A 17,411-nucleotide genomic window follows, 5' to 3' on the forward strand; every position below is an offset into this window, starting at 1 on the left:
GAGACTGTATGGAAAAGAGTTAACACGACAAACCTTAAGTCGCTCTCCTTATAAAGGACGGCCTGGGACAATATCTTGGAAGTTAGATTCAGAAAAAGTTCCCATCATTCCTAACTGCTAAAGTGGCTTACTCTACCTAAACTATCTGTATAGACAATGCGGTTTATACCAAATACCCGCTTTCCTTCTGGGAGTCAGTTTAGTATATGCTAGACAAATGGTGCCTTGTGTGATCTACCTCCAGTAAAAACCTGGGCACTTTAGTCTCAGATGAGCTTTCCTGGTAGCAGCATTTCACACATGCTGTCATATTCACTGCCAGTGCAATTAAGTCTGTGCTATGTGACTTCCATGGGAGATCTGTGGAACCTTGACCTGGGTTTTCTCTGGACTTTGCTCCATCCACCTTTTCCCTTTGCTGATTCTGCTTTATATCCTTCCACTATAATAAATTTTAGCTGTGAGTACAGCTATGCTGGGGTCTGTGAGTCCTCTTAGTAAATCAGTGAACACAGGAGTGGTCTTAGGGACCTATAACACACAGACAGTATATGATTCAGACATATTTTACACTTGAAAAACCATGGGATCTGAATGAACTTTGGATTCCTAATGTAGTATTACCAGTTATTAATGAGTCATCTAAATGACCTTAATACAGTCATGCATATGACATAAAGCCATTTAAAATTAAGCAACTGCATCCTAAGAAGAAAGCCAAAATTCTATCTACTAAAGACTGATCATCAGAAGAAACAAAATTTGGTAACTCCATACAGATGATCCACAAGTAGAGTGGGAAAACCATTCAATTAAATTAGATCTAGTCCAGACTTTGCCACTGATAACCTTAATAGACTTTAGCCATATCAGTAAGGCTTTCTTGTATTTCAGTTTTCCCAATTGTAATGGTGTAATATCTGTCCTACAACTCTATCAGGATATAATGTGAATGAAAATACTTTGAAAAGAATTAAAACGCATTTAATTTTTTAACTGATCTACAACAAAACATTTTGACAAATAGCAGAATCTTTGTTTTAGAATTATTTTTACATGAAAGATAGAACCCCAAAGGAAATGGAATATTCTACAAAATTTAAAATTGTTATCTACTGTAATCTTCTTCTAACTATAAGCTAGTACAGGGAATATAAAACAATCACCTTTTTCAAAAAAGCATTATTATTACTGGTAACCCTCCTTTGTAGGTAAACATAGAAAAAGTTATATGCTGTTTTCTTATTATTTTAACCATGTTAGCATCTTATACTATGTAAGCCAGAAACTGTTGAAAAACACTGTATATAAATGCCTTTTCTAGCACACATAAAATATGCAATTAATATTTACATTAAGTATGATGAAAAAATTCAATGAAATGTCTCTTAACCATTAGTCACAGTTATAATGCATGTGTAAACATCAACTAGACTATATAAAGTTACAACTGATGACATTATAACCATGGAACTACACTGTGATTTATAAGTACTGATTAATCAAAGGAAACTGTGATTTCAAAACAAGTGCATTAATGTTGTCCTGAAATAAAACACAGCTTGCAAAGTGACTGGGTTAAGATTCTTGAACTTCTTGCCAAAAAAAGAAGTGTTTCCTATAACATGATGCTAGGATAAAAACCAAAATTTGAAATTTACTACGATAATCAATTGAGCAAACAGAACTACAATGGCACTTCAAAAATGCTTATATCTATGTGCTAATCTCAATCAAAAAATGAGTAAACCACCACATTAAATATTTTCTTTGTTTAGTTTGCTGAAATAAACTATAATGATCCAGTTTACAATTTTAATACAACTAATAAACATTATCTTCATTAAATATGAAAAAATAATAGTCTTAAGAACAATTTTTTGTAATCAAACTATTGTTAAAATGCAACTGTTTATTCAAATTTATCTATATATTAAAAAAAAAGAATCCAAAAGACTCCCGCTACTTAAAAGCTTGGATTTAGCAGATTTGTGTGAAAAACAAAAACTGTAGGTCACTGATGTCAAGTGTCACCTTTTTCAATTCACAGACTGTTTTGCTTTTGTATCACTATATGATAAAAGGAATCTCTTTTATTTGAAAAAGTATTTATTCCAGATAGGGAATGAAGAAAAAAAATCTTTTTAATAGTATTCAAACACTTGTACAAGAACTACAAACATGAATACTAAAAAATTTCAATGCAAGGAAAAGTTTCATCATATTTGGAAACTTTCTTCCTAATGGGCACTATATTGCTAACACTGTTCAGACTCCAGAAGCTATTCCTTTTTGTCATAACTCTATGGAATATTAGAAGGAAATGGTAACGATAGCAGATAATTTAGGAAAATACTTAAAACGTTACAAAATATCTGACATAACACTATGGCTGATTTGCTTTAGTGTCTTGTTAAAAGTTATACGTTGCACCTTCACTTTCACTTTTCACTTTCATGCACTGGAGAAGGAAATGGCAATCCACTCCAGTGTTCTTGCCTGGAGAATCCCAGGGACAGAGGAGCCTAGTGGGCTGCCACCTATGGGGTCGCACAGAGTCGGACACGACTGAAGCGACTTAGCAGCAGCAGCAGAATACATTGTACAATAATGGAACATTTATACAATAAGGTCATTTTAGAAATAAATGTCATACTAAGGAACATAAGACAATGGACCTCTCAACTACTTATCTATTGCAAAAAGTTCAAAAGAAAAAGTCACGTAGGTAGTAGAAGGAAAAACAAAGCTAACCATCTCTCCCCATCCTCAACAAATTCTGGACAGAAACTTGCATACAACACTAATATTTCTCCCTAGTAGCATTTTATGAAACAAGGTATTCAATGGCAAGCATGGATATATAAGAGAACTGAAATGTTCATTATTTCACATTTCACCTTAAATATATGAAATGCCAGTGAAGTTTATATGCTAAAAATGTGTCATTCTTAAACCTGTAATCACAGGTTAAGAATGCTTAATTCTTGTAAAACCCTCTAAGCTTAAAAAATGTTTTTATTTTTATTTTTTCAATAACCTGAACTTGTTAGTATGGACCTTAAGAAATATCTTCAGGTTTTCAGGCATCCCAACCAGTTTTATATTTCTTTTCTAATTACAAGAAGAAAAAACTAATTCCAGTGTAAAAATTATGTGTCATAAATTTACTGCCCATCACAGCACTGATCAGAGTGAAATATTAAATACTGAGGCTGAAAATAATGAGATCATTATTATCACTTGCAACTAAATCAGGCAGGTGATTTAAACCTATTTTTTAAAAAGAAAATAAACTTCATTTCATTAAGTTCTAATCCACAGATCCCTTATAATGTGAATTTAATATTTCTATAGAAGTGCAACAGCTTCTTATAAAGGATCATTTGAGGGTTCTAATATATCATTTATTTACATATATTAAGGCTCAGTTTTTCATATTATTTTCAGGCCACTTTAAGAATTAAAGTAGTCATAACAGTACTTACCAAATTTATGCTTCCTGTAGGAGACCCATTAAAAGATTCTGTGAGAAGGAAAATTCAACTTAGTATACAGTCAAAAACTCTTCGAACAGTGCTTTAGCTATCTAAGGTTCAAACCCAAGAATGAAAGCCACAGAAGCCAAGAGAGAACAATGAAGAAAACCGTGGTGTGCTCCTCCCACACACCTGCGTTCATGGTTTTCTAAGCCAGGTTGTTTCAGTGAAAACAGCTTGGTACCTAAGTTGTCTCCCCGCCGCAAAAGGCACTTATGTACCCAAAAAAAAAGCATTTTATATATTTTATTCTCATAGTATTATATTGTTGTCTAATATAAATGTAAACATGAGGTAAACACTGCAGAATGACACTTGAAATTGTAATTTGAAATGAATGACATTTCACAACAGGAAATGTCAGAGGTATTTTGTTACTTCTGTCTCACTGGATTAATATTACAAATAAAATTATTCTTTAATATGAAAGATAAAAAGTTGTTTATTAAACCTATAAAGTCCACTTATTCACGGTTGATCTGCATCAAAAATGCTGAAGTTTACATTCTTAAATCAATATACAATTAGTAGAACAAAAGACACATAAAATTCCATGAGTAATGTCATTTAATTAAAAAGCAACTAGAAATTATTTTTTTAAATTAATGTTAGAGAGTAATTATTAAAAGCAATATCTTTTTCCTCAGAATTTTAGTATATATCTGATCAAATTAAGTTACCAATTAAGATATCACTCTGTTAAAAACACAAAGAAATATACGGCAAAGCAATATTCATAAACAGTTTAAAGTTACTATATGGCTTGTAGCATATCAGTTCAGTTCAGTTCAGCCACTCAATCGTGTCCAACTCTTTGCGACCCCATGAATCGCAGCACGCCAGGCCTCCCTGTCCATCACCATCTCCCGGAGTTCACTCAGACTCACGTCCATCGAGTCAGTGATGCCATCCAGCCATCTCATCCTCTGTCGGCCCCTTCTCCTCCTGCCCCCAATCCCTCCCAGCATCAGTCTTTTCAATGAGTCAACTCTTCGCATGAGGTGGCCAAAGTACTGGAGTTTCAGCTTCAGCATCATTCCTTCCAAAGAAATCCCAGGGCTGATCTCCTTCAGAATGGACTGGTTGGATCTCCTTGCAGTCCAAGGGACTCTCAAGAGTCTTCTCCAACACCACAGTCAAAAGCATTAATTCTTTGGTGCTCATCCTTCTTCACAGTCCAACTCTCACATCCATACATGACCACAGGAAAAACCATAGCCTTGACTAGACGGACCTCTGTTGGCAAAGTAATGTCTCTGCTTTTGAATATGCTATCTAGGTTGGTCATAACTTTCCTTCCAAGGAGTAAGCGCCTTTTAATTTCATGGCTCCAGTCACCATCCACAGTGATTTTGGAGCCCCCCAAAATAAAGTCTGACACTTGTTTCCACTGTTTCCCCATCTATTTCCCATGAAGTGATGGGACCAGATGCCATGATTTTAGTTTTCTGAATGTTGAGCTTTAAGCCAACTTTTTCACTCTCCTCTTTCACTTTCACCAAGAGGCTTTTTAGTTCCTCTTCACTTTCTGCCATAAGGGTGGTGTCAACTGCATATCTGAGGTTGTTGATATTTCTCCCAGCAATCTTGATTCCAGCTTGTGCTTCTTCCAGCCCAGTGTTTCTCATGATGTACTCTGCATATAAGTTAAATAAGCAGGGTGACAATATACAGCCTTGATGTACTCCTTTCTCTATTTGGAACCAGTCTGTTGTTCCATGTCCAGTTCTAACTGTTGCTTCCTGACCTACATATAGTTTTCTCAAGAGGCAGGTCAGGTGGTCTGGTATTCCTAACTCTTTCAGAATTTTCCACAGTTTTATTGTGATCCACACAGTCAAAGGCTTTGGCTCAGATATTATTTGTAGTTTGGATCTCGAGATGCATCTTCAAAGGAAATTTCTATTACTATTGACAGAGGCAGCTGGCATTGCCTTCCAACTTCAACACCTCTAACTGTCCAAGAACATTTCTCAGTTCCTCAAACCTCTGAACATAAAAATAGGAAATTCCACCTAGGATAATTAAAATGTATAAAAAAATAGTTCTCTATCCCCCTTATTCAATTATATGCCTCTTACCTTCTTTGGTCTGCCCACCTCTTAAGTCTTCCCACCAAAGACATGTCAAATTAAAAGAAAAACTAGGAGCAAAACAGGGGCTTTCCCTGATGGCTCAGTGGTAAAGAACCCACCTGGAAATGCAGGAGACATGGGTTTGATCCCTGGACTGGGAAGATTCCCTGGAGAAGGAAATGGCAACCCACTCCAGTATTCTTGTTTGGGAAATCCCATGGACAGAGGAGCCTAATGGGATACAGCCCATGTAGTTGCAAAAAAGTCAGAACTTACCAACTAAATAACAAGAACAACGGAGCAAAACAAGGCATGGTTTACTTTCTTGCTTAACAGTAAGATTCAGAAAGTTAGACTGTCTAAAGCCAATGGAGATCTATATTTAATCAAGACTTTTACAACTGCTTAAAGATATTAGAAAACAAAAGAAGCTACTGTTTGACATGATGAGGAAAAAGGTGATTGAAATTAAAATTTAAAAGGGAAAGCATAATTTAAACATTTATAAGTCTGTGAATTAGTTTTAATAAAGGAAAAAACATCTACCCTGAAAATAACTTAGAGCTAAACTAACTAAAGAAGGCAATCTCAGGACAAAGACAAGGAAGACGGAAGAGAGAGAGCATGGGTAAGCAAGCCATGCAGCTACCTACCCTCCTACAGAAGTTTAGTTAAATAAGAATGAAATTTACTTAAATAGGAATAAAATTTCTTCTAAAACAAAGAAAAACTACCACAGGATACTATTATACATGGTAAGACTTTACCCACTAACTCTGTGTTCAATTAACCTACATAAAGAAAAAGCTGGGGGGAGGGGCAGCTACACATTGAACACTAGATTGGATCATTATTTCAAAATGTCTAAAAAGCAGCCGGAATTTCAGGACTTTAAAAAATACACAAAGTATCAGGAAGCTTAATTTTTAAAAGTCAGAAAATGAATTTATAACCAGAAAATATAAGGTCTATTTTAATTAAACAATCCTATATAAACAAGAAAATTATAAGCATTACTACTTGAAAAATTTCTAGCAAATGCCTAAAACCTAAACACTGACAAATATACATAACACCCATTTTTAATAAAAATGTTTCAAATTATATCCATGATTCCATATACTTTACATGGTTTCAAAAAAGTATTAGGCAATTTCTCAGTTATAAAACATGTAACAGCTCATTAATTAGGACATGGAATGTTAAAAAGCAATGTACCAGAAAGACAAAAAGATGAATGTGTATATATTAATTCCAAACTACAATCAATGATTCCAATGTGAGGGACTACTCAATGACTGACATAAAAGAGTTCATTTGATTCAGATTAAAATCAGCTACAGGAAAAAAAAAAAAAAACCTCTTAATCTACTTTGTGTTTTAAATAAATATGACATTTTGGGAGGTTTGAGATCACATAAATAATTTGCTTCCATCAGTTGTATACAAGACAAATATAAATGGAAGCTAAAAGTCAGTTTAGAAGATTCTGGAAGAGTTTTTACACTACAGGATCAAAAACTACTCCCACAGAATATATCACTACTATGATCATTATATGATACATAGATGATTATAAATTAGCCGCTTATGATTTAATTCATCTTCTTTCTTTCTGGGTCATATAGCAAATCCGTTTCACTACACTAAGCAAATTTCTAAAGTAGACAAAATTAAAATATACAATGAAAACATTTATAATAGTCCTTTAAGGAAGAAGAGTTTCTACTACAAATTTCATATCAGCTCTGTGAAAGATTTTTCAACAGAGATAGTAAATAGATAAAATATATAATGAACTCGAAGTACACTGAATTTTACTACTGAGCTCCCAGAGAAGTGCTCTTAAAAATAGACAACTCCCTCCATTAAGCAATCAAATACAGTTAACAGAATACTATTCCAGTTTTACAAACAACCAAGATACTAGATCAACAATCAATATAAAAGCTACTGTAACGTACAAATTTTTGTAACTATATTTCTTATATTATTTAAAAAGTAAAGTCTCACTAATATAGAATAAGGAGTGGGGAGGATGGGTAGAAAAGAGGGGAGGGTAGAGAGCTTCCAAAATAGAGGCATTTGCTAAAGCAGTGCTAACCACTTAATACATCTATTATATCTCCAACTTTAAGTGGTCCTGTCCATTAACTCCATTTATAAGTAAATGAGCAAAATTAAAGCACTCTCTTAAATACTTAGTAAAGTCTTTCCCATTTACTTTGTATTTACATTGCTAATTTGCTAGAAAGTTTATCAAATCCTAGATACTCCGTTAGAGTTTAATAAGTACTTCTGCACTGAATCACTAGTAAAACTGGTCATCAGGCCTAAAGTCTGCAAACTGTCTAAGGGCTGCCTCTCGCACTGTTCTTAAACAGCCAATTATTTACTATGAAGAAAAACCGATATTTGTGTTTTAGTTTATATATCATTTTACATACAGAATTCCATTAAAATACGACAACTCTGAGGTAGGATATTACTACAAGAATATTAGTCTACATTTATAACTGAGAAAAATGAGGCCTAAAGAAATTAAGTGTTTGGCCAACATCACATAGGTAATAAGTAGTAGAAAAGGAATAAAATCAAAGTGTTATCACTCTTAAAGTCTGTTTTCTTCACTATACAATGTGAACAGAAGAAAACTGAAAGATTGGAATAAATGACTCTTGTAGCTTCTTCTGGCTTATCTTATACAGGATTTGGAACAGAGTACAATTAAAAACAGCAAAAAATGTTTTTACAATGTTTTATAGTTTATGGGACATTCAATCATCACTTGTTATCTTATTTAATTTTCTCAATGATCCTATCATTAATCATGACAATTATTACTTACAAGCAAAAAAGAAACTACCATAAAAATACTGGGGTGACAATCCCTTTGAAAACATGCTTCAAGAATTTAAAGGAAAATTCTCTTTTCTCTCCCTCTGTTTTTCTTTTATTTTCCCTTTTTTCCTTCACTCTTTCTTTCTTCACTAAGTAAGTTAAATTCTTGTGCTCTCTTTGCTATATTCCTCAGTTGGCAATCTGCTTAGGCTCAGTTTTCCAGATTGAGCATTAGTTAGCTCTGCTTTTAATTGATCAATATCACATTTGGTTTCCCTTGTTTACCAAGTCTATCTCCTGCACTCTTTTCTTTAGAATACTTTCATTACGACTGTATGTATGGAAGTGAATGTACATGCCCCATTATTTCTGTAATTACCTACCTGCCTGATCTCCTCCCACTAGAACACAAGCACTAGTCACCCCTAATAAGAAGTCAACACAAGCCACTCAGACCAACAACCTCTCCCTCCAATGGCCAAAACCAAACCAAAGAAGGAATACAACCCTAAAGCCTGGAAAGTGGAACAAGTTAGAAAAAAGAAGAAAAGAAAAGAAAAGACAGAGAAATACAGCACAAATGAAAGAACAAGACAGAAAGTCACAAGACCAAATAAACAAAAATGAAATAAGCAATCTACCTGAAAGAGAATTCAGAATAATGACAGTAAAGATACTCCAAAGTCTTTCAAATAGAATGGAAAAGATGCAAGAAGTAATTAACACAGTTAATACAATCACCAAGGACACAGAAGAAATAAAGAATAACCAAACAGGTATAAATAACACAACTACTGAAATTAAAAATACTCTAGCAGGAACCAATAGCAGAAAAACTGAGGCAGAAGAATGGATAAGTGAGCTGAAAGAGAATGGTGAAAATAACTTCTGAAGAGCAGAATAAAGGAAAAAGAATGAAAAAAATTGAGGACAGCCTCAGAGACCTTTGGGACAATATTAAACACACCAACACTGGAGTTATGGGGAATCCCAGAGGAGTAAGAAAAAACAAAGGCACTTAGATAATTTCTGAAGAAATTATAGCTGGAAACTTCCCCAACATGGGAAAGGAAACAGTCAATCAGGTTCAAGAAGCACAGAGTCCCTTACAGGATAAACCCAAAGAGAAACACATCGAGATACGTATTAATAAAGCTAACACAGATTAAATACAAAGAAAGAATATTAAAAGCAGCAAGGGAAAACCCATATGCTTAACAGCAGATCTTTCAGCAGAAACTCTGCAGGCCAGAAGGGAATGGCAGGATATATTTAAAGTACTGAAAGAAAAAAACCTATAACCAAGATTACTTTACCCAGCAAAGATCTCATTCAAAATTGGAGAAATCAAAAGCTTCACAGACAAGTAAATGTTAAGAGAATTTAGCACCACCAAACCAGCCTTACAACAAATACTAAATGGACTTACATACCCAGTAAACACAAGAGAAAAGAAAGACCTACAAAAACAAACCCAAAACAATTAAGAAAATGCCAACAGGAACATATATAATTACTTTAAATGTAAACAAATAAAATGCACCAACCAAAAGATACAGACTGACTAAATGGATACAAAAACAAGACCTACATATATGCTGCATACAAGAGACCAACTTCAGACCTACAGAAACACAGACTGAGTAAAAGGACGGAAAAAGACAGTCCATGCAAATGGAAACCTAAAGAAAGCCAGAGTGGCAATCCTCATTTCAGACAAAATAGACTTTAAAATAAAGAATATTATAAGAGATAAGGAAAGACACAACACAATGTTCAAGGGATTAATCCAAGAAGAAGACATAAAACTGTAAATATTTATGCACCCAACATAGGAGCATCTCAATAAGGAAAACACTAATAGGCATAAGACGGGAAATCAACAGTAATACAGTAATAGTAGCGGACTTTAACATGCCACTGACACTGATGGACAGATCATCAAAACAGAGAATCAATAAGGAAACACAAACCTTAAATGAAACATTAGACCAAATGGACCTCACTGATATCTTCACAGGACATTCCACCAAATGCAGAAAAATACACTTTCTTCTTAAGGGCACATGGACTATTCTTCAGGACAGACCACACCTTGGGTCACAAATCAAGCCTCAGTAAATTTAAGAAAACTGAAATTGTATCAAGTATCTTCTCTGACCACAATGTCATGAGACTAGATATCAACTACAGGAAAAAAGAAACTGCAAAAAACACAAACTCATGGAGATTAAATAATACATTACTAAATAACAAAGAGGTTACTGGAGAAAAAATTCTTAAAAGATTAAGATTTCTTAAAGATTCATAAAGAATCCAAAGATTCTTAAAAACAAATGACAACGAAAACATGACAACCCAAAACCTATGGGATACAGCAAAAGCAGTTCTAAGGAGGGAAGTTTATAGCAATAAATTCTACCTCAAGAAACAAGAAAAGCATCGAATAGACAACCTAAGTCTACGTCCAGAGCAGCTGGAAAAAGAACAAAAAATCCCAAAGTCAGTTGAAGGAAAGAAATCATAAAGATCAGAGGAGAAACAAATAAAAGAGAAGTGAAGCAAACAATAGCAAAGATTAATAAAACTAAAAGCTGGTTCTTTGAGAAGATAAAATTGACAACCCAACAGCCAGACTCATCAAGAAAAAAAGGAAGAAAAATCAAATCAACAAAATTAGAGATGAAAAAGTAGAGGTGAAAACAGACAACACAAAGGATCATATGAGGATATTAAGAGCAACTATATGGCTAATAAAATGGACAACCTAGAGGAAATGGACAGATTCTTAGAAAAGTTCTACCTCCCAAGACGGAATCAGGAAAAAAAAAGAAATTATGAACAAGCCAATTAGAAACAATGAAATCAAAACTGTGATCCAAAATTTCCCAAAAAACAAAAGCCTAGGGCCAGGTGGCTTCACAGGGGAATTCTATTAAACATTTAGAGAAGAGCTAATGTCTAAATATCTGAAAATCTTCAAAAAACCTTCAGAGGAAGGAATACTTCCAAACTCATTCTACAAGGCCACAATCACTCTGATACCAAAACCAGGCAAAGACAACACACAAAAAAGAAAATTACAGGTCAATATCACTGAGGAACACAGATGCAAAAGTCCTCAACAAAATTCTAGCAAAGAGAATTCAAGAACACATTAAAAAGCTCATATACCATGATCAAGTTGGGTTTACTCCATAAATGCAACAATTCTTCAATATACACAGATCAATCAAATGCAACAATTCTTCAATATACACAAATCAATCAATCAATCAATCAATAGATACATCATATTAAAAAACTGAAAGATAAAAACCATATGACCATCTCAACAGATGCAGAAAAATCCTTTGACTAAATTCAGCACCCATCTCTGACAAAGATGTTTCAAAAAATGGGCACAGATGGAACCTACCTCAACACAGTAAAGGCAATATATGATAAGCCTGCAGCAAACATTATTCTCAATGGTGAAAAATTGAAAGCATTCCCTCTATGATCAGGAACAAGACAAGTGTGTCCTCTCTTACCACTATTATTCAACATAGTTTTGGGAGTCCTAGGTATGGCAATAACAAAAAGAAATAAAGAAATCCAGATTGGAAAAAGAAGAAATAAAACTCACTATTTGCAGATGACATGACACTATACATAGAAAACCCAAAAGAAACTATCAGAAAATTACTAGAGCTATCAGTGAATTTAGCAAAGTCATGGGATGCAAGGTCAATACACAGAAATCATTTGCATTTCTATATACTTACAATGAAAAACTAGAAAGAGAAATTAAGGAATCAATCCCATTTACCACTGCAACAAAAATAAAGAAATTTCTGGGAATAAACCTACCTATTGACTATGCCAAAGCCTTTAACTGTGTGGATCACAGTAAACTGTGGAAAATTCTGAAAGAGATGGGAATACCAGACCACCTAACCTGCCTCTTGAGAAACCTATATGCAGGTCAGGAAGCAACAGTCAGAACTGGACATGGAACAACAGACTGGCTCCAAATAGGAAAAGGAGTATGTCAAGGCTGTATACTGTCACTCTGCTTATTTAACTTATATGCAGAGTACATCATGAGAAACGCTGGGCTGGAAGAAGCACAAGCGGGAATCAAGGTTGCCAGGAGAGATATCAATAACCTCAGATATGCAGATGACACCACCATTATGGCAGAAAGTGAAGAAGAACTAAAGAGCCTCTTGATGAAAGTGAAAGAAGAGAGTGAAAAAGTTGGCTTAAAGCTCAACATTCAGAAAACTAAAATCATGGCATCCGGTCCCATCACTTCATGGCAAACAGATGGGGAAACAGTAGAAACTGTGGCTGACTATTTTTCTGGGCTCCAAAATCACTGTGGATGGTGACTGCAGCCATGAAATTAAGACGCTTACTGCTTGGAAGGAAAGTTATGACCAACCTAGATAGCATATTCAAAAGCAGAGACATTACTTTACCAACAAAGGTCTGTCTAGTCAAGGCTATGGTTTTTCCAGTGGTCATGTATGGATGTGAGAGTTGGACTATAAAGAAAGCTGAGCGCAGAGAATTGATGCTTTTGACTGTGGTGTTGGAGAAGACTCTTGAGAGTCCCTTGGACTGCAAGGAGATCCAACCAGTCCATCCTAAAAGAGATCAGTCCTGGGTGTTCACTGGAGGGACTGATGTTGAAGCTGAAACTCCAGTATTTGGCCACCTGATGTGGAGAGCTGACTCATGTGAAAAGACCCTGATGCTGGGAAAGATTGAGTGCAGGAGGAAAAGGGGACAACAGAGGATGAGATGGTTGGATGGCATCACCAACACAATGGACATGGGATGGGTGGACTCCAAGAGTTGGTGATGGGACAGGGAGGCCTGGCATACTGCAGTTCACGGGGTCACAAAGAGTCGGACACTACTGAGTGACTGAATTGAACTGAAGGAGACAAAAGAACTGTATATGGAATATTATAATGATGAAAGAAATCAGAAACAACATTAAATAGAAGGAGAGATATACCAAGTTCCTGGGTTGGAAGAATAAATGTTGTGAAAATGACTAAACTACCAAATGCAATCTACAGATTCAAAGAGATTCATATCAAATTACCAACAACATTTTTCACAGAATTTGAACAAAAAATTTCACAATTCATATGGAAACACATAAGACCCTAAATAGCCAAAGCAGTCTTGAGAAAGAAAATGGAGCTGGAGGGATCAACCTTCCTGACTTCAGTCTATAGTACAAAGCTACAGTCATCAAGACAGTATGGTACTGACACAAAGACAGAAATATAGACCAATGGAACATGGTAGAGAACCCAGAGATAAACCCATGCACATATAGGTACCTTATTTTTGACTAAGAAGGCAAGAATATACAATGGGGCAAAGATAACCTCTTCAATAAGTGGTGCTGAGAGAACTGGATAGCTATGTGTAAAGAATGAAATTAGAACACTTCCTAATGCCATACACAAGGATAAACTCAAAACGGATTAAAGACCTAAATGTAAGACCAGAAGGTACAAAACTTTTAGAGAAAAACATAGTGGAAAACATATCAGAACACTCAATGACATAAATTAAAGCAAGATCCTCTATGACCCACTTCCTAGAGTAATGGAAACAAAAGTAAACAAGTGAGACCTAATTAAACTTAAAAGTTTTTTGCACAGCAAAGTAAACTACAAACAAGATGAAAAGACAACCCTCAGAGTGGGAGAAAGTAATAGCAAAGGAAACAACTGACAAAGAATTAATTTCCAAAATATACAAGCAGTTCATACAACTCAATACCAGAAAAACAAACAACCCAATCAAAAAGTGGGGAAAGGATCTAAACAGACATCTCTCCAAAGAAGACATACAAAGGGCTAACAGACACATGAAAGGATGCTCAACATCACTCATTATTAGAGAAATGCAAATCAAAACTACAATGAGATATCACCTCACACCAGTCAGAATGGCCATCATCAAAAAGTCTACAAACAATAAATGTTGGAGAGGATGTGGAGAAAAGGGAATCGTTGCATTGCTGGTGGGAATGTAAACTGACACAGCCACTATGTTAGAAGGTAGGAAGATTCCTTAAAAAACTAGGAATAAAACTACCATATGACCCAGCAATCTCATTACTAGGCATACACCCTGAGGAAACCAAAATTGAAAAAGACATGTGTAACCCAATGTTCAGTGCAGCACTATTTAGAACAGCTAGAACATGGAAGCAACCTTAGATGTCCATCGACAGATGAACTGATACAGACACTGTGGTACATATATACAACGGAATATTACTCAGTCATAAAAAAGGAATGCATTTGAGTCAGTTCTAATGAGGTGGACAAACCTAGAGCTGCTTATACAAAGTGAAATAAGTCATAAAGAGAAATATAAATATCGTATACTAACGAATATATATGGAATCTAGAAAGATGGTACCGGTCAATTTATTTTCAGGGCAGCAATAGAGAAACAGACACAGAGAACAGACTTATAGACACAGGGGGAGGGGAGGAGAGAGAGGGTGAGATGTATGGAGAGAGTAACATGGAAATGGACAACATCATATGTAAAATAAGACAGCCAATGGGAATTTGCTATAAAATTCATAAACAGGGGCTCTGTAACAATCTGGAAGGGTGGGATGAGGAAGGAGATGAGAGGCAGTTTGGGAGGTAGGGGACATGGGTGCACTTATAGCTGATTCTTGATGTGTGACAGAAAACAACAAAATTCTGTAAAGGAATTATCCTTCAATTAAAACATAAATTTAAAAAAAAAAGGAATTCTAGGCTCAAAAGTTATGTTCTAATTTGTTATCAGATTTTAACATTTAAGTAAACTTCATCATTTATTCATAGATTTTAAAATATATTACAATTTATATTTCAGCTTTAAGAACATTTTTATGGTATTTGAAAGGATTTCCTTTGGTAAGCAGAATATATACAGGAATATACATATATACATGGATAAATGTACAATGTGTGCTATCTTACCTCCATCGCCGTCATCTGATCCTCTGAAACTAGGATCTTTTAACATATCCAGCTCAGCTAACATGCGCACATAAAGTGCATTCTGTCTGAAGGAAGGATAAAATCTTTCATCTCGAAGCATCAATTCATATACCTTATTGAAATAAATCAAGATATTCAATCATTAATACAAATAATGCACTAATTTCCACTAATAAGATTTCAACAAAAGCTAGACAGAGGTATTACTGTAATGAATTATAGGCTCCTTATTTATAAGATGTCAGTAATAAGACTATGTCACAACTAGTGATATTTTTCTGGCCCCTCTAGCATCTAAGCTATACTGAAGAGAGTCCTACTGCAAAACAAGTCACATGACAGCAGTTATACATAACGCTCTACAAAGCAGTGTTCTCTAAGAAACAAATCCAAATAAAGGCTCAAAGAACATATTAAATCAATCAGTTATTTATACATCATCTATTCATAAAATTCTAGAATCTGTATCTGTCACTTCAGCCAGATTCAAAGTAAATAACTCAGCATAGGGATTTTCTGCATTTCTACAGTAAATAAGCAAAGAAAAACGCTACTTTGTGAAGTATTATTACCATAACACATCTTTTTTAGTTATCACACTGTACTTTCATAACATTTCAATGACCTTTTACAGACAAATTACATGCATATAGACACATACACTGTTTTCAAAAAAGATATAATGATAAATGATGTACATAATACCTTCCTTTGAATGTCATCAAAGATTTCAGGGGTTGGATCTTCATGATTCAAAGTATCTGCTAATTTTGCTACCAAATAATCATCAACAGTAACTCTCGGAGATGCCTGACAAACAGAGAAAAACACAAGTAGCATTAATCTTTGAAATTTCTAAATACAAGTTAAGCCTTCATAGTTGGAGAATTAAATAATTTGTTGTTCAGTCACTCAGTCATGTCTGACTCTTTGCAACCCCACGGACTGCAGCATGCTAAGCTTCCCTTTCCTTCACTATCTCCCTGATTTTGCTCCAAGTCATGTCCATTTAGTCAGCGATGCCATCCAACCATATCAACCCGTCACTCCCTTCTCCTCCTGCCCTCAATCCTTCCCAGCATCAGGGTCTTTTCTGCTGAGTTGGCTCTTTGCATCAGGGAGCCAACGTAGGATAATTAAATAATGGAATCATAGTACTAAAAGTAACTGCCAAAAAATCCGTTTGTAAATGACACCTTGATGTTTAAAGGCTGAAATCAGAGCTAGCATTTTTCTGGCCATGAGGTACTACACAGTAGACTTGTTAGAAAAACATAGATTTAAATCTTAACTTTTGCTGAGCAAGTTTCCTCTCACAAGGCTTCACTTACTCAATCTGTAAAATGGAGATAAATACTACATATGATTATTGTGAGGATGAAAAGAGATTTACGTAAGACTTATGTGTCCAGCACATAGGAAATACTGTCACCACGAGCCAGTGTTGAGCACTCAGTAGTCTTAGATGTGTATTTAGCAAAATGTCAAAAGAGTATGCCATGTTGCTACTTATCATTTAACACTAGAAACAATCCTCTTGAATGGCACTTAAAATAGACTATCTTTATCCTAATTCAGTTTTATAATACTGCAGCAAAGTATCAGCATGAGAAGGGACAGAAAAAAATTTGAAAAGTTACTTTGTTTCAATAACTTTCATCTCAAGGTGCATAATGTGACAGATATTACAGACATTCCTCAGCATGTTAACTTTTGTATTTTTAAGTCTGAAGGCTATGGAGAATAAATGAGTGATTAAATGATGGTAACTTTTAGAGGCAGTACCAAAACAATGCATTGTTTAAGCAATTTCTTTATGCTATCTGTTAGACTATCTAAGGAACGGATTAGATAAATCAAGAAGAGAAGAAAAAGTATGTAAGTATCCTGGGCATACATCCAGACAAAACTGTAATTTAAAGGTCAATGCACTC

General features: G+C 34.9%; 1 protein-coding gene across 1 annotated transcript in view; it reads right to left on the reverse strand.

The window, feature by feature from the left end:
* The window catches only part of SNX13 (sorting nexin 13), a 143,196-nt gene that overhangs the window by 26,944 nt on the left and 98,841 nt on the right, over positions 1-17,411 (reverse strand). The window contains exons 14-16 of the mRNA XM_052638615.1: positions 16,183-16,287; positions 15,457-15,589; positions 3,489-3,526 (exon numbers count right to left, since the gene is read on the reverse strand). Coding sequence (XP_052494575.1) covers positions 3,489-3,526; positions 15,457-15,589; positions 16,183-16,287 — 276 coding nt within the window. The remainder of the gene's footprint in view (positions 1-3,488; positions 3,527-15,456; positions 15,590-16,182; positions 16,288-17,411) is intronic.

Source organism: Budorcas taxicolor, chromosome 4 (assembly GCF_023091745.1).
Source record: "Budorcas taxicolor isolate Tak-1 chromosome 4, Takin1.1, whole genome shotgun sequence".
In the NCBI taxonomy this organism is placed as follows: domain Eukaryota; kingdom Metazoa; phylum Chordata; class Mammalia; order Artiodactyla; family Bovidae; genus Budorcas; species Budorcas taxicolor.